The 18,425-nt window shown below is 34.9% G+C and overlaps 1 protein-coding gene across 5 annotated transcripts in view; it reads right to left on the bottom strand.

The window, feature by feature from the left end:
- SREK1 (splicing regulatory glutamic acid and lysine rich protein 1) overlaps positions 1-18,425 on the bottom strand; it is a 44,702-nt gene that overhangs the window by 17,365 nt on the left and 8,912 nt on the right. For 2 of the 5 annotated variants that reach the window (XM_032336093.1, XM_032336092.1), the window contains exons 2-7: positions 16,113-16,246; positions 10,292-10,407; positions 5,314-5,478; positions 4,998-5,176; positions 3,710-3,840; positions 2,734-2,848 (exon numbers count right to left, since the gene is read on the bottom strand). In XM_032336093.1, coding sequence (XP_032191984.1) covers positions 2,734-2,848; positions 3,710-3,840; positions 4,998-5,176; positions 5,314-5,478; positions 10,292-10,407; positions 16,113-16,246 — 840 coding nt within the window. The other 3 variants (XM_032336094.1, XM_032336095.1, XM_032336096.1) reach the window with 3 other exon arrangements.

Genomic DNA, 18,425 nt, shown 5'->3' on the forward strand with positions numbered 1-18,425 from the left:
AGCATAATGTGCAAAACCACATTTATAAATTAAAATGTAAATACAGGGCAACTTACCATCATGTCTCATCAAAGTTCAATTCTAAGTCCGCTGTTTCACATTAAAGTACTATAAAATGTCTTATAGTTCCCATGCTGGTCTGTCAAGGTTACTTAACTTTAAAATATAATAATTACAGTACTACCCACCTTTTCTAAAACTGCCCTTTGAAAAAAACACATATAAAAATTTGAGCAAAGTCAAAATACATCTCCCTGGTCCTAGCCAAGGTCATAGTGACAAGAAACCCCTTCCTGCCTCCTTACAAGGGAAGGAAAAGGGAAAGGATAGGGGCTGGAGGGAGGTTCCAGAAGCATCTGAGAATGCTGAGAAAGTAGAAGAGGGTAAGCCGTCAAGAGCAAAGGCTCCTGAAACTCACATTCCTGATAGTAAGTCTAGTGGGGCAGAGCCAGAGCTGAGGGGAAGTTCCTTACATATCAAGATCCTTAAGTCAAATATTTTCAGGGATTTCAAGGGATTTTTTCCCCCCTTAAAAAGAACCTTTAAAAAAAAAAAAAAAATTAAAAAAAAAAAAAAGAACCTTTATTCTTTTGTATTTCTTTATGAACTCAGTAAAGGCTACATGTGTTTCTATACATGTGTAAAAATTAGTATAGTATAAATTTACTTTAGTAAATTTAAACTTTAATAAAGTTACTTTAGTATATTTATACTGTATTAGTATAAATTTAGTGTAATATAAATTTATATACTACATAAATATATGAGAGTGTTACATGTATATGTGTGTATGCCAAAAGCAAGTAATTTCTAATGCTACATAGACAAACCTTCAGGAGAACACTCTCATGACTTAAGAACATTAACTAACAAGTTTCATTTTAGACTGAAAAATCCTTCCCCTACTAACTCTTGGAAAGGGAAAATATCCAAATATACTTAAAATGATAAAAGCAGGAACCTTAAAGCAGAGAGTTAAGTAAATTTGCTCCAATAGATAAATCTTCACAGAGATTATCAAGGAAACTGATGTTAATCATGTTTTCCTTTTTTCCAGCCTTAGAAAACCAGTAAGGTATTAGATTTGGAGCACAGCTCTTATAATCAACACAAAATGAGATTCAGGTCACTGGTCTCTTTCCTTCTCAGAAAAGAAGTAATTACTCTTGAGCTCAATTTTTTATCTCTTTTATCTCCTTTACCTCCACCACATCCTGCCAACCTGCAGAAATATCCACAATCTAGTACCACTGCTTCAATACCACTTTCCTTCTCCAACTCAGGCTTCTGTGGCTCTGACCTCTTCCCTGTAAATGTAACAACTTCCTTCACTTGGATCTGAACCTGCCTTACTGGAAACACCTTGGAAGGGGAGACAGTAAAACCATATCCCAAAAGAGACCATACAAACTAAGAATTATGGAGAAGTATACACCAATAAACAGCCAGAAGTATAGCTTATTAGAGTCAAACAAAGAATACCATTTTTTTCCTTTCTCACTGCTTCAATTTCCTTGGTATCATAGAAAAATAGACTAAAGTGAGCTTGCTGATGAGGTTCAACATACAGTATACTGGTTCCCTTTTCTCCTTCTCTCAAACCTTCCTCCTTCTCTAACACCACCACACATGCCCTGCACACACACGCACAGAGACTGTTCCCTACCTCTTCTCTTTAGACTTAAGTATGTGTATACATATTAACATGCAATTAGGATCCACTATATACAGTCTCACATTTCAGTAACACCTCCCTCCATATCTTAGAGAACACAATAAAATTTTTCACTTTAAACATGATTCTTAGGGCACTTCCAAATCAAAATGCTGTTGCAAGTTCTCATTCAGACTGAGTACAACAGAACAGATTTTTTATTTATTATTATTATTTTTTAAGATTTTATTTATTTATTTGACAGAGAGAGAGCATAAGCAGGGGGAAGGAGAGGGAGAAGCAGGCTCCCCACTGAGCAGGGAGCGAAGATGCAGGGCTCGATGCCAGGATCCTAAGCCAAAGGCAGACACTTAACCGACGCGGAGCCACCCAGGCACCCCCTTAACAGATTTTTTAAAAAAAGAAAATTAAAATGACAGAACTATGTTCCAAAGTAAAACAAACAGAACAGAAATAGAACTTTAGCATAATACAATAGTTGAAGCTAAAGCTGCAAAGTTACTACTGTGTTTCAGGTCCCAAAGTGGGTGCAGGAGAGGCTCTTATCATCGAGAATATCAAAGATTTAATAAAGCACTCCATTTGACTCATGGCACTAGAGACAGGTAGGTACTGGAATCCAAGATATGAGGTGCTACTCCCTAAGTCTTGAGGAGACTTGGGGGTGGGAGGGAGGGGGCAGGGAGCTGCTACTTCAACAATATTTCAGCATCACCAAACATGTATGTTCCTTTTTCTCAAGAAAAAGAAGGGAAAGTTTCTGCCAGTTCTGTATTGACTAGTTTATTCTTAGAAGAATAAGGAATAGAGCACCTTAAGACAGAAAACTAACTTCTGAAACTGAAAATTAATTGAAATAATAAAAATTATATATCAATTAGATAAAATTTCATTCTCAACTATATTATTATAATTAAAGCAACATTTAATGATAAGCATAATTCCTGGTGAACTCCGCTGAAGTTTCTAAATTCTGATACATAAACAAAAACTCAGAAAATCTTAACAGTCTTAAATACATGACCAAAAATTTTAAATATGATAGCAGAAATTCTCACCTGTGTTTTGACTGCGATCTTTTTCGTCTAGAATGGGATTTTGAGCTAGACCTGGATTTTGAACGAGTATGGGAACGAGATCGACCGCCTTTTCTTTCATTGCTCTTTCCAGACTCTGGGAGGAAAAAACCACTTTGCAGTGTAAGCTCAGAACAATTAAAGATCCCAGTTAATAATCAGGCACAAGTGGAATGTACCACATATAGTGCAAGGGGCCTACTCTCTGTACATCCTCCTCCTGTGCAATTATCCTTCAGAAACATCCAAGAAAGTCATTGCATAAACTCGTTGAGTGCAGCCACCCTGCAGCAGTACATATAAACCAGATGATTATAAACAGCTGTTCGTAATATTTTGTTGCTGCCATAATGTACGATTATAACATGTCTAATTCCTAGGACAACGATTTTAAATCTTCTCTCCATTTATTTTGCTAGCAGTGAAGCTTAAATTCTGAGTGCAAATGTAGAAAATTTGCTCAACTGTAAACCACCTAGACATTTTTAGATTGGATTTTTAACTTTCAGTAAGCAACATAAAAGTCTGAACAGGTGTTCCTTTACCTTGCTAAAATGGTCTTTGTGTTTGGCTAATCATGGGCTCTTTCCTATTTTTAAAATGAAACCATTGAAGGAAAGTGAGCCTGCTTGATTATGTTTTAATTATATTTATTCTTAGTTTTAGCCTCACAATAACATTTATACTTTGCTTTAAAGCCAATCAGTTGTGAGCACTGACTTTGCTACAAAAACATAAAGAACTGATTAACTCAAGCTAATGTGCCTCAATTCATTATCACGGGAAAACAGCATTTGTGCTAACCAGTTCTTTGACCTTTGACACTAGTAAGTCACTTACTCTTTCTCGAGTTTCAGTCTTCTTGTTTGTAAAATGGAGGGACTAAACAAGATAACTTCTAAAATTCCTTCCAGTTCTATGGTTCTATGTGACCTATGTAACAACACTGTGACCTTACCTGGTTCAATGGCTGCTGAGATAAAGGACTGAGCCTCTCGTACTCGCTTCATTACTTCTTCTAACTCCTTAGCTGCAGCCTGAGGTGTCATCTCAGGGGGTTTTACTATTGCATTGTTGGAGTGATTAATTCTAAATTAAAAATATTAGCATATCACAAATACACACCATATTTTACAAAACATGAAACAACTGTTTATGATACACATATTTATAAATCTGAGGACATGTCGAAAGCACATTAAGAATGATACAGCTAAATACAGAATAATCAAAACCAACATCAAAACCCTCATTACCACTCATCTTTATCTCTTGCTACCAAAGCCTAGAGGAGAGAAGAAAAACTGAACCCTACCTGACTCCTTAACAACTTGAATATATCCAATTTAGAATTATAATAAATTAAAATCCTGACATCAGTATTAAAATGCATCATTTCTCATCTTGGAATATAAGATTTCACGGATATCTCTACACACTGGGAGAACGCAGGAAAGGCTGTATATGTGCACAATTTTAATTAACCCTGAACCATGGGTGAGTCAGATACAGCTTCAAATCTGAGAAGCACCTGATAAAACTCCTCCCTATCAGATCAGAAGGGGTTTCTCTGACGCACATAAATGAATCTGGTAAGTCTCACTTTACCCCCTTCACACTAAGACAGGCATTCACTAAAAAGAGGTATTTCGTCCTTTCATAGCTGAATCTCGATCAAGCTATATAACTAAAGCAATTACCTATGAAATTTAGATAAAACTGCTGCCTTAATAATCTGCAAGAAATAGAATTTCTGATCTTGAGTATATAAAGTCTATACCAATTTTTCATTTTGCACACAAGGATATGAGAAAATATTAAAACTCAAAATGTATGATTCAAAACACTTCTGGGTACTTAATATTATTTTCTTCCTGGGATTCTGGATTTACCAAAATAATTGGTAATACCAAAATAATTCATTTCATATGTTCAACCATCTCTTAGTCTAGTCCTAACCCAAACCCAATCTGCTTTATTAGAGCTTATGAGAAAAGACTTATAGCCATTATATAGGGTATATAACGTTAACATCAAATTAGATCTTATAAAATAGAAAATGTCTTCAAATACAACTTTAAAAGCTAAAATGGTAACTTAATGTATTTCATTTATACTTAACACAAAGTCTTCCTTTCCACAAATTGCCAATTACTATTAAAAAGAAAAAAAAAAGCCTTAATTACATCAGAAATACTTTAAGTTTTTCCAAAATCATTAAAATTTCTTTGTTTAGGGTTTCTTACTTCAGTGGCCTGTCTCCAAACATAACTCCATTAAAAGCAAGGGCCCTTGGTACAGAATTTTGGTCTGCAAATTCCACAAAAGCAAACCGAGTTGGCTGAGTCTCATCACCTGCCATCCGCACAAACTTCACTTCTCCAACTTGTTTAAAAAATTCAAGTAGTTGATCAGCTGTTGTTGTCTGAAGAAACAAAGTCACGCTTTAATAAAGTATATTCTTTTTTTAAAATTAGGTAAATACTTGTCAAAAGCTATCATTTTGAAGAAGGGGTAAAGAGTAAGAGGACCTACCACTCAGTTTTTCCTTAAATTAGTTACCTGGGAATTCAAATTGCCAACATAGACTGTTCTCCTAATTTCATCAATTTTGGAAGGATCCACATTTCCCATAAGTGGTGGCTGTGGTATCTCTCCAAGCGTTGCAATGTTGGGGTCTAGTGCTGCTGCTGGTATAGCTCCCAAACTGCTAAGGGAAACACCCAACTATAAATTTAAAAAAAGAAAGAACACATACTTCCTGTTAGTATTCAAGATTACTATTCTTTAACCTTAAAAAGAAAACGATCAACTCTACAAGAATGGAAGGTAACTACGGAGTCCTAACTTTAAGCCAGGTATTTATCTGGATTATTGAGGAGGAGGTCACCGTAGTTAGGCATGTAATTAGAAATACAACATAATTCTTAACTATCTGGGTATTTTAATTACTTTCAAAGTTGAAACTAAAAATGAACAGTCAATTCTCATTATTACAGCACTTACGCCTATAAAGTTGCTGTATGAATACTATGCCAATTTCACAGATAAAGAAAAAGACTTATGGAGGTTAAATAAATTTCACAAAGCTACTCAGCTGCCAAGCGGTAAAAGCAGGGTACTACCATGCACAGTTTAAAACTGAAACAGGGACAAAGTTTACCTAAGAAAAGAAACTGAACTTATATATACTTTGATGGGAAGAGTGACAAAACCTTTGAATGATCTTTCATAACATTACTAAATTTAGCTTTATTTCAAGGGTTAAGGAATATATTTTTAATGTGAACTTAAACTAGGAAAGATAGAAGATCTCGAAATTTGAAAATGGAAGACTCCGCAGAATTAATGAGAAGACATTTCAAGGGGAAAAAAATTAGAACTGTCATTTCCATTTATGAGATTTAAGAAAAGTTGGGGCCCTGGTGCACCTGGGTGGCCCAGTGAGTTAAGCATCCTACTCCATTTCAGCTCAGGGTTGTGAGATGGAGTCCTGTGTCAGGCTCTGCGCTAGGCATGGCGACTGCTTAACATCCTCTCTGCCCCTCCCAATCCCTGCCTCTCTTTCTTTCTCTCTCTCCCCCAGTCCAAAGAAAGAAAGAAATTTTTGAGCACTGATTACATAATGCTACAAAACTAAGATTAAACAAATACTACATAAAAACACTTCCTAAAGGTGAAAGCATAAGTTAATGAAACAAGTATCACTTACACTGTTCTAACAGCCTGTGTATTTTCTTTTTAAAATGTCAAATTATGTCTTACCCTGCTTAAAGCTAACCAATGGTTTTTAATAACTTTTGAATAAAATTCAAATTCCTTTCCATGGCCCAAAAGTCCTAAAATCAGTATACCATCTATCCCTCTAGTATCTCAAAATATATACTACCACCGCCCCCATTTCCTAAGCTTCAACTATACTGATTGCCACTCTACTTTGAAGACAAAGTTTTTCTCACGTTATAGCTTTTGCTTGGAATTTCTTGTCAAAAAACTCTTCCTTGTCTTCTGCCAGTCAAATCCTTCAAGCATCAGGTCACCTGTCCCCTCCAAGAGGCTTTCCCTGACTTTATATAAAGCTTCACTTTCTAACACCTATTTTTCTTCATAGTATTTATTATAATTTGTGGTATCTTGCTATTAACAGATCTTGGATTTGTTGCTCAGCACCACCATTTCAAGTTATCCTAAAGTTGTATAAAATATCTTAATTCAAAACGGGTGGTGATGGGAGTCAAGGCTATCACCCTCTGAGCCTAGTTTTTCTCCACATTTTGCTTATGTATTGACACTCCTTTATCCCCCTTCCACACCTTATCCTGTACACAGATGTTTGAGTCACTAAATTTTTTTTTACTGTACAAAAGAATTATTATATACCATTAAGTTAAATCACAAATATGACTATTATTTCTTAGGGGTTTTTTTGTTTTTTTTTCTTAGTTTTGAATGGATTTAAAGAATTCAACAAACCTCCTCAGGCACTCCTAGTTGTCAATTACTTTTTTTTTTTTTTTAAAGATTTTATTTATTTATTCGACAGAGAGAGATCACAAGTAGGCAGAGAGACAGGCGGAGAGAGAGGAGGAAGCAGGCTCCCCGCCAAGCAGAGAGTCCGATACGGGACTCGATCCCAGGACCCTGAGATCATCACCCGAGCCGAAGGCAGAGACCCAACCCACTGAGCCACCCAGGCGCCCGTCAATTCCTTTGACCTGCAAATTTTCTCCACTGGGACATGAGACAGACAGACAGACACACACACACACACACACACACACACACACACGGAATGGGTTTTTTTCAAATTATCTAATCCAACCTCTCGGTTTCTCAAACTTAAGATCATTCAGCTCTTTTTTAGAAACTTTTTTCCTGTCTCTTCTTTTTACTATACCATTCTGCTATACCTATGCTATTTAATATGGTGTTCTAACCCCATACAGCTATCTGAATTTTAATTAAAATTCAGGGACACATTTCGAGTACTCAATAGGCACACATTACAGTAGCTATGACACTTGATAGTACAAAGACATTTTCAGCAGAGCAGAAATTTCTACTGAATGCAGATGCTCTGTAACAATACAATTACCTTTGTTTTGATTACTCTACTTTCTAGCCCTGATCTAAAAAAAAAACCCCACATTATTTAGTTACCCTGTTGGTCTTCAATGGGTTAAAAGATTACCTAGGCTCCTGATGTAACACTTTCGCCCTCTGACATGGAAACCATGGCCTCCTGAAAACGAAATGTTCTAAGCAAAAGCCGTAAGGCAAAAATATGTTTGGCATGTCTAAGAAATAACAAAGCCAATATGGCTGAAGTAGAGTAAGCCAAGAAAACAGGTAGGAAAAATGTCAGAGAGGTAAGCAGGAGTCAAGTCACAGTGGGTCACCTGTCCCATTTTCTATTCCAATTGTTCATAAATTAAATTTCAAAATAATAGATATCTGCAGATGAATTTAGAGAAAACCATTTCCCCTCAAGGCAACAAATTAAATAAAAACATTATGCTGTTGCTAAATAAACCATAAGAATTGTCAAGATAGCAAGATAATACTTTCTGAAAAATAGATAGTGATCCAGGAATTAAATGTTAAAATATACCAGAATATAACCCAAATAAAATTTTCTAGAAAATCTGTAAAAGGCTTAACTCAAATGATCAGATTTTGAATTAAAAAGTATTCTCCTGGGGGACACCTGGGTGGCTCAGTGGGTTAAGGCCTCTGCCTTCGGCTTGGGTCATGATCCCAGATCCAGGGATCGAGCCCCGCATTGGGCTCTCTGCTCAAGAGGGAGCCTGCTTCCTCCCTCCCTCTCTGCCTGCTTCTCTGCCTATTTGTGATCTGTGTCTGTCAAATAAATAAATAAAATCTCAAAAAAAAAAAAAGAAAAAAGAAAAAAAGATTCTCTTTCCATGTCCCTCTGCCCCTCCTCTCTTTCCACCCCTCCCAAAATAAATAAATAAAAATAAAAAACATACCCCTGACCAAAAATAAATAAATAAATAAAAGTAAAAAGCATTTCCCCACCAGCAATCACAATGCAGGTCTCCAGTAGTACAATGCTATGTAAAGAAAAGACCCAAAATTTTGCACTTCAAAGTTTCATAGACCACTTTTATAACTTTAGTAAATGAACTTCCATCAAAGGGGCACCTGGCTGGTTTAATCAGTAGGGCATGAGACCCTTGTTCTCCAGGTGAGCCGACCCCTATAGTGGGAGAACTTACTTTAAAAAAAGGTGGGGTGGGGAGGGCTGGCTGGCTCAGTTGGTAGAGCATGCAACTCTTGATCTCAGGGTTGTGAGTTCAAGCCCCACACTGGGTGTAGAGATTACTTAAAAATAAAATCTTTAGGGGTGCCTGGGTTGGACGACTGCCTTCGGCTCAGGTCATGATCCTAGAGTCCCGGGATCGAGTCCCACATCCGGCTCCCAGCTCCATAGGGAGTCTGCTTCTCCCTCTGACCTTCTCCTCGCTCATGTTCTCTCTCACTGTCTCTCTCTCAAATAAATAAATTTAAAAATAAATAAATAAATAAATAAAATAAAATCTTTAAAAAGGAAAAACAGAAAGAAAAAAAGTATTTTTTAAAATAAATGCTTATTTATTTTTTTAAGATTTTTATTCAATCATTTGACACACAAAGGAGAGAGCACAACCAGGGGGAATGGCAGGCTGAGGGAGAGGGAGAGGCAGACTCCCTGCTGAGCAAGGAGACCAACTCGGGGCTCGATCCCAGGACCCTGTGATCATGACATAAGCAGGAGGCAGACACCCAACCAACTGAGCCACCCAGATGCCCCCAAAAAACAGTACTTAAAAAAAATTACTATCATAAAGTTAGTATTGGTTCATTCCCTAAACAGTCCCAACACCACAAAGCTAAGACACACCACAGAATTAAGGTGAGCTTTATATTTTGTCTTGCATTCATTTCTGAAGAAAAATGACCCTTCTCTAAAACAAATATGACAGGAGCCCAGTATCAGCAAAATCTTTATTTACCGCTCTTAGAAATCACAAAGGAGGTATTAAATTCCTATTTAACTCTATGTGGTTAATGAAAACATAATTTTACCATGTTTTTACCTTGTTACATTTTCTCAGTATTAGACAAATGTTTCTCTGAGATATTTTTCTTCTGTTACAAAGCTGTGATTCATTTTATTTTATTTTACTTCAATAGATTTAGTCCTCTTGAACTGGGAAATAGAGTTACCTAGATTTTCCAATTCCCCATGCAATCTAAAATGCTGGGCTTCAATAACTGATTCTCTAATGAATAATCTATTTTAGTTCTCAAATTTAAATGAATGCCCTATTACTTCAGAAGTATTTCCAAAAGTCAGTTTAAGTCAGTGATAACGTGGTGGTGTGGGGGGTGGGGGTGGGGTTAGTAGACATTTTGAATCCTTTTCAATTAAAAAGAAGGAAAAAAGATTCAAAACAAATAATTTTCTAAGCTCTTTATTCACATGATTACACAACTCAACATAAATCTCTTTCAGAAGAGGGTGTGGAATACTTACTGTAGTCAAGGGATTTGGGGTCGGTATGGGAAGCAAGCCTGCACCAGGCATTAAACTTGTCATGGTTGGAGCAGGAGCCAATAAAGAGAGGGCTTTGGATTCCTCTGGAATTTTACCTGCAGAGGCAAGTTCCAAACATTATGGAAAGCAGAAACACCACACAAACTTTACACTATGATTTTACAATTACCCTTGCACTTAAAAAATAATAATAATAAATGAATCTATCTATCAGATCTGTACAAAGAAATAAATAAGAACTTAAGTCTTTCCTTTTATCCTGCTCTACTAGGAAAAATAAAAGTGAGCAAAACTTCAAAGACTAACAATCTCATTAATGGAATATTATTTTAAAAATTGAATAATGTAGACAATTATTTAACACTTTGAGCTATGGGTCACCTGTACTGGAAACTTAATGTTCATGAACCAAACGATATCAAGCATGGACGCTTTCCCAGGACGGTGTTTTCGCGGTGATCGAAAGTTGTGTTACACATGACAACCGTTCGTGTTGGCTGCATCACTAATAGCACACAGAACATCAGATACAGAAAAGAAGAACATTTTTTAAAGTTTAATCCCCAGAAATGGCAAATAACCAAATTAGTCAAAAAAAAGAAAAAGAAAAAACAAATATGTGCGAATTGAAATTTGTTCCTTAATGAGTGCCCCTATCCTGCTTACTAAACTACCTACTGGTGATGTAAACAGTTTTGATAACCTTCCAATAAATTCCATTAAATATCAAGTAGACAGTAAAAAACAAAAGCCTACTCCATGTAATCAGCTTCAATTTAAAAGGAAGCTTACACCCATCCAGTTAAAAAAAGACATCTCACCAACTAGGTCAGAGACGCTTAAAAATCCAATTCCAAAGAACATGCCTTGGAAAACTACTAAAATTTTTGAAAATCACTAACAGAAGTTCCCTTGTCTCAGGAAACTTCTTAAAGTCCTGATTTTTAGAGCCAATTTATGTATACTTATCTGAAGAGGGGTGGTTAATGACTAAATGTCTTGCTTATAAACATCTAAATTGCCTAATAAAAATAATGACAGTAACACTAAAATAACCTTAGACACTAGAAAGAAAAAATCCCTACGACTAAAAATTGAAAATTTTACTCTAAAAGTTCATCAATTTGCCATATTTAATTACTAAACTCTAATCAATTAACTTTGATATGAACTGCAACTTTCACACATTTTCCCTTTGTGTCCTCTTACTGCCCCTGTTAAAATTATTTCTTAAAAAGTTGTCTACATATATCTATTTTAAAAGAACTACTTATAGTTATGTGGTAGTTGGCTATACATTTCTGTTATGGAGTCCTCAAAAATAATTTAAAACACAGTGTACAAAATCACACTAAATTGAAAATAGCATATAGAGTAAGTTTTCAAAAGCACCATGCTGGATTTTAGAAGTAATAATTCTACTTAAAACAACCAGATGTGGAGGGATAAATCTCTAAACAGTATTATCTGAATACACCTCTAAACATGGATGGAATTCAAGACAGCTTTTAAATTTTGCTTCAAATAATAATTATACCTTACTTATAGGAACAGAAAAATTACATATGATTAGTTTTAACAAAGGTCTACTTTTTCCTAAATTTTGCAACATCTAAATCTATATTAATTGACTAATTTCAAAAACAGTTACTTTGTAATTTCAGTGTAAATTCTGCACACGCACAGATTTTTTTAACATGCATAAATAAAAGGTAGGTAGGCCTTACTGAAGACATTAAATAACAGTAATTTATTTTATATTTATTAAGTTATTGGTATTAATATACGTATCTGTATACCCACCTATATATACTAAGCTATTTAAATTGCTACCAGACCCATTTTATCTGTTATAAATAGGTGTTATTTTTAATGCTTATAAAACCTGAAAACATCTTGATAAATTGACTGAGGTCCTGTAGTGTAAACCTTGTGCTCTGTCACCCTAATTTATGCATCCAAAAAACAAAGAGTTTCAATTCATTAATGCCCTCAATTTAAGATTACTTGTCAATTAAATAAGCAAAACTGCTCACAGAAGACAGTGTAGAAAGCCTACACAAAATAAAAAGTATTCAACACAGGCCAAAAGATGAGCACTTAATATTATACTTTCACTTTTGGCTTAAAAAAAATATCAGTAAGTCATCTGACTCTCACTGCCTCTCACAATAGTAATAAACTGTTAGAAATATTAAGTCTAACTATAAGCACACTTTTTCTTATCCTAATGACCATTAAAGATACTTTAAGAAAAAAGTTCTGTTGCTTAACTCCCAAGATAGAATTCTATCAAATTTACCCTCCATATACTACCAGAGTATATACAAAATATAAAACAAGCATTTAAGCATTTTTCCCAAACTATACTTCTCAAAGACAACTGAGAAAAAAAAAACATATCTCAGAGTATTAAAATTAAAGTGCTAGCCCTAATCTCAGAATCCATTTAGAAGCTAGTGACACCTGAAATTTTTTCAAAAAATTCAAGCAGAGAAATACACACACCAAGTAAGTTTTCAACAAGTTTCTCAAATATCCATTCCCCACACAGGCAAGCAAAAGTCTTTGTAAGTCAAGGAAATTAGTTCTTTCCTTTAATAACTCAAAAAAGTAAATGTCTCTGCTTGTCCTCTACCCCTAGATTGTTCTAAGAAATTTACTTATTCTCCTTGAGGGTTTTGTATGCCTAAAATTCTAGAGAAGGGGGAAGGATGAAAATTAGAAGCTATCAGTTGGTTTTTATGAAAGATGAAGATTTGGGAGAAAAATTCAAAAAATGTTGCAATGAGGTCAGAAAATGTTCCTAAGATTCTATTAGTGTTTCAGTGTTTCCAGAACAAAATGTACTGTGCAGTCTATAAACACCAATTAAGACTCACACTGAGCTTCAAAACACTGTATCCTAGTTTACTATGAAAACTTATTTCATTCTAAGATTGAGCTCTGCTAATCATCTCCCAATATAATCTGCAAAGCAATGTTATGAACCCTTAATGGAATACCATTTACAAAGAACTGGAAAACCAGCTCACAAGTTATAAGTGAAAGAGATTTAACAAAACAAAAACAAAAACAAAAACAAAAAAAGGGACAAAATAAAGAAAAAGAAATGAAATTAAAGTAAAACAATAAAAAACAGAGACAGGGCGTCCATCTTCTGCGGTTCAGACTCCGATCTCATTTCCCCAATGAAGGTTTCACTTGACGGCAGGTTTAGTGGCATGGCAAACAATGCCTAACTCAGGCAAGTGTAACAGGTCTGCCTTGGCCAGTCTAGTCATCTAATAATGCACAAATATCACATAGAGAAAACATACAAAACCAAATTAATAGTCAAAATCCATCTACCAGAAAATGTGGACATAAAGTTACGACTGATGATTAGGCTTGACACCCTTGTTATGTTTGACCTTATCTTTTTCTAAGTGTTAACATTTACAAAAAAGAAATCTGAGATGCACGCAACAACAAAAAGAGGTCATATCTGGACAAGTATAATGAGAGCATATTTTATTTTGAAATGGCATGTTTTATTAACAATAGCTAATACTCAATATGTATAAAACTTTTACACATCAAACATCACTTTATACAGCTTTGGGTCTTGTTACAAAACTGCATTACAGAAAAACAGCAAATTGAAAGAAAATGAAAAAACTTAAAACTGTTTCTATGGTTTTCTCATTTCTTTCATAATGCTGTTTCTATAACATCAAAGAAAGAATGCATCAGTGAAGTAAATAGAAGAATGCTTACAGCACCCCATCTCCTCTGACAAAACTTACTCCACTGGAACTCTTTCCTTTGGTTTTTTTCAAACTCACTTTGCTATCTTGTTCAGTATAATAACACATTATTACCTTGCTTGCAGTGCATAATCATATCTTCAACAGCTCACTATAAAATTCCTCAGATTCTATAAGGTTATTCAGTGGTATTTAGTTAAATTAAAGAAAATTATGTATCTCAATGTTTCTCCAATACCAATTATTTTATCAGTGTTCTAAAATACTTAACAACTAAACCGAAATTAAATATGTGCTTAAACTTTCATGTTCAAAACTAGAGAACCTCTTAAAATGTTAATATTAAAAATATAAAAGAGCTATGATAATAAATGTGTATTTACTAAGCTCTATTGAATAAAACAGACAAAAAAGAGAACCTCTACATGCCCATAACCTTGAACACTTAATGACAAATCATGGCTTGGGCTTCTCAAACCTATGAAAACTTCTATGGAAATGTAGCCAGGTTCCAACAAAGCAACACTGATAAAAATTCTTCCTTCCAATTTAGTAATGAGCTTATACGGCTGGTGGCATAGTTTTGTGACAGGATTAATATTCCCATTTAATAAACCTTCTGATTTCTTTTTTCCCATGTAGTTCACTTGGTGTGAAACTGCTATGAACTTGGTATGCAGAACTAAACCATTTACCAGCTCTTTTCTCACCTTGCTCTCCAATTCTGGGCTGACTGTCCCCTTACGGAACAATAGGTAAGGACAGATTCAGCGAATAGTTAACTTTAATCCATTTTTATTCTACCTACTCCATTCTAACACCCAGGCATGGGAAAAACACTTTCAAATTCATCTGGGGAAAAAAAAAAAAAAAAAAAAAAAATCCAGAATGTCCTATTCTGGGACTTCAAAACCAAACAAATGGTTTCTACTGTATCTACTGTTCTACTGTAATGTTTCTGACATCCCAGAATAGGCATTCTGAAATAAGCATCAAATTTTGAAAGTGTAGCACTGTGTACCATATATCAAGTTATTTTAATATTAGCCTGGTTTCTAACAGAGGCTTTAAAACACTATATACGAAAGCTCCTTAAATTGTTTCAGGTGTATTTTTTATGTTGTAAAACAGTTACCACTATCCACCAGGGAAAACATATTTTAAGGACATTTAAATTATAATAACCTGTTCTAAAATCTATGTACACATACCAGTGTACTCTAAATAAAAGTTAACTACACACCAGAACTGTCAAATTCAGCACAGCCTATTATATGTGAATGGCTCTGTAAATAAAAATAACTAAAAATTAAGTATTAGTAATAATTAGTTCTTAAAGCAGGTTAAGCCTTGAATTTATTTAATAGACTATAAGGCTTTTGGCCTTGTTCCCATCTTCAACAATATTTCCTTAACGGAAGCTTCAGAAAATTACTTTCCATGACTTTTCTTCAATTACCCATCCCACCCCCAAAGAAAAGCAAGCCATTGAAAGAAAAAAATAAATTCCAGTTGCATAGCAATCACAATAAATATGCAATAATGGTCTAAATGAGAAGATGAATTACCTTAAGAGGATACTTTAAATTATGAGTATTTTTCTTATATACATAATACCACTTAACCCCAATTTGGCAAAATGCAGTTTTTATTTATGTGATATCATTAATACTGTATATAGAGAGACTAATGCTCACTTATTTATACATTTAAAATAATTTCCCCTACCAATTTAATATTTTCATTTCAGAAAGCTTTCTTTACAACTCGCAAATTGACTACAGAAAGCCAAAGCAAATCAGAATTCATGATTTTTTAAAATCATCGGCTATTAAATCTCAAGCCTACATAAGTAATAAGTTAACAATTATAATATATTTTATTATTAGGTAAAAATCCTTTCCTTCTCCAAATTTCATTCTTACACACACACACACACCCCCACACACATACACAACAATGTACTATCTACCTACCAATTTCTAGGATAACCAAAGGTAGTAACACACAGGACAGAGATTAAAATAGAAAAAAACACATGAGATACCAACCTTCTGCACAGGGTACAACTATCAGAGCTCTGTCAATAAAAACCGTGTTAGTAAGATGCTGGGCCACGCCAACACTTGATGGGTCACGAAACTTAACATAACATACTTTGGAAGAAAAAGCAAGAGGAGCGTTGCTGCAAGATAAAAAGAAAAACAATTGGACTAATAAACATTTGGTTGGTTTTGTCATTTTCATCTGAAATTTCTCTTATATTTTCATATAATCTTACATAATCAAGAATTTTTATTGCTAAAGATCATTAAAACACATAAAGTTTTATATTTTCAAGTTTTTATTTAAATTCCAGTGAGTTAATATACAGTTACCATCAGTTTATTCCCTATAGTTAAGAGTCTGTTTCTTGGTTTGCCTTCCTCTCTCTACCTTTCTTTGCTCATTTGTTCTGTTTCTTAAATTCCAGTGATGTCATATGATACTCGTCTTTCTCTGACTTACTCTGCATAGTATGATACTCTAACTCCATGCCATCAATAATGGTAAGATTTCATTTTTTTTTAATAACTGAGTAATATTCCATTGTATATATACCCATCTTCTTCATCCATTCACTAGTCAATGGACATCTGGGCTGTTTCCATATTTTGGCTATAAGCTTCGGGGCGCCTGTATCCGTTTGAATTAGTATTTTTGTATTCTTTGGGTAAATACCTACTGGTGCAATTGCTGGGTAGAAGGACAGTCTATTTTTTTTTTTTAATTTAAGATTTTTATTTATTTGACAGACAGAGATCACGAGTAGGCAGAGAGACAGGCAGAGAGAGAAAGGGGGGTGGTAAGCAGACTCCCCGCTGAGCAGACAGCCCAATGCCAGGCTCGATCCCAGAACCCTAAGATCATGACTCCAGCTGAAGGCAGAGGCTTTAACCCACTGAGCCACCCAGGTGCCCCTGGACAGTTCTATTTTTAATCTCTTGAGAAACTTGAGAAACCTCCATACAATTTTCCAGAATGGCTATACCAAGCAAAACTTAGGTCTTTTCATGGTGATTTGTCTGCAAAAGTTGACAGCATCTAGGAAGGCCTATCGTCTTATGTGTAAAAACACCAAAATGTGAAAACAGCAGATTTAACCCAAAAATGTTCAACCAGTCTATCATCAATAGGCAAAATCACTTTATAAAAGTCCCAATCCTCACAATTCCAAATTCTGTAACCACTTTCAACCCTTCATAATGCAACTCCCCAGGTTTTAGATCACTAAAAACTTCACCAGAGTCCTGCAAATAGGTAACACAGAATTAAAATTAAGGTCTTTCACATGTAGTAGAAACTGCTTTACGCTAGGCAGCATTGTGATTTTCCAAAGATTTTACAAACAAAATATTATGTATTTCATATGCAAAAGAACATACTCTTCTAAATCGTATGAGATTCAGTTTAACCTAAGTAGCCCTACAGTAAAAAGAACAAACAAAACCAAAACAAAACAAAACAAAGAAACACACAGCAGACAAAAGCAGTTTATAATAGAAGTCCATCTTGTTAGTCTGCAGGATATACTATATTCACCGATGATCATTTTATCAATCTGTCCAAGATTATTTTCAATTAAAGTCTAAAATTGTCTTTAGCAAGGAAAAAACCTCCCATTCAAACTAAATACATACCTAATAAAGAACATATACAACTCCTTTAAAGCATTAAGATTTGTTCACACTAAAAAAAAAAAAATTTGTTCACACTAAGAAAGAAGTGAGATCATCTGAAAAATATCATCTTTGCCTCGTGCAGTAACAATAATCTAGTTTACAAAACAGATCAAGAAAAAAGTTGACCATAATCCTAGCCCTAGTAAATGGCAAAGGTGGGACTTAAAGTTTAATTATCTAAATCTAATAATCTCATGCAATCTTCATCATTCAACTAATCAAGAATTTTATAAGCATTTTAGGGGCACCTGGGTGGCTCAGTAGGTTAAAGTCTCTGCCTTCGGCTCAGGTCATGATCTTAGGGTCCTGGGATCGGCCCCACGCGCTGGACTCTGCTCAGCAGGGAGCCTGCTTTCCCCCCCACTCTCTCTGCCTGCCTCTATGCCTACTTGGGATCTCTCTCTCTGTTAAATAAATAAATAAAATCTTTAAAAAAAAAGAATTTCGTAAGCATTTTAGGGGTGCCTGGGTGGCTTAGTCGGTTAAGTGTCTGACTCTTGATTTGTCTTGATTTGGTCATGATTTCAGGGTTGTGAAATGGAGCCCCAGGTCAGGCTCGGCACTAGCTTTGAAGCCTGCTTAAGATCCTCTCCCTCCCTCTCTATTAAAGAAAAAAAAAATTTTTTTTAAGCATTTTAATGT

The sequence above is a fragment of the Mustela erminea genome, chromosome 3 (genome assembly GCF_009829155.1).
Source record: "Mustela erminea isolate mMusErm1 chromosome 3, mMusErm1.Pri, whole genome shotgun sequence".
NCBI classification, from domain to species: Eukaryota; Metazoa; Chordata; class Mammalia; order Carnivora; family Mustelidae; genus Mustela; species Mustela erminea.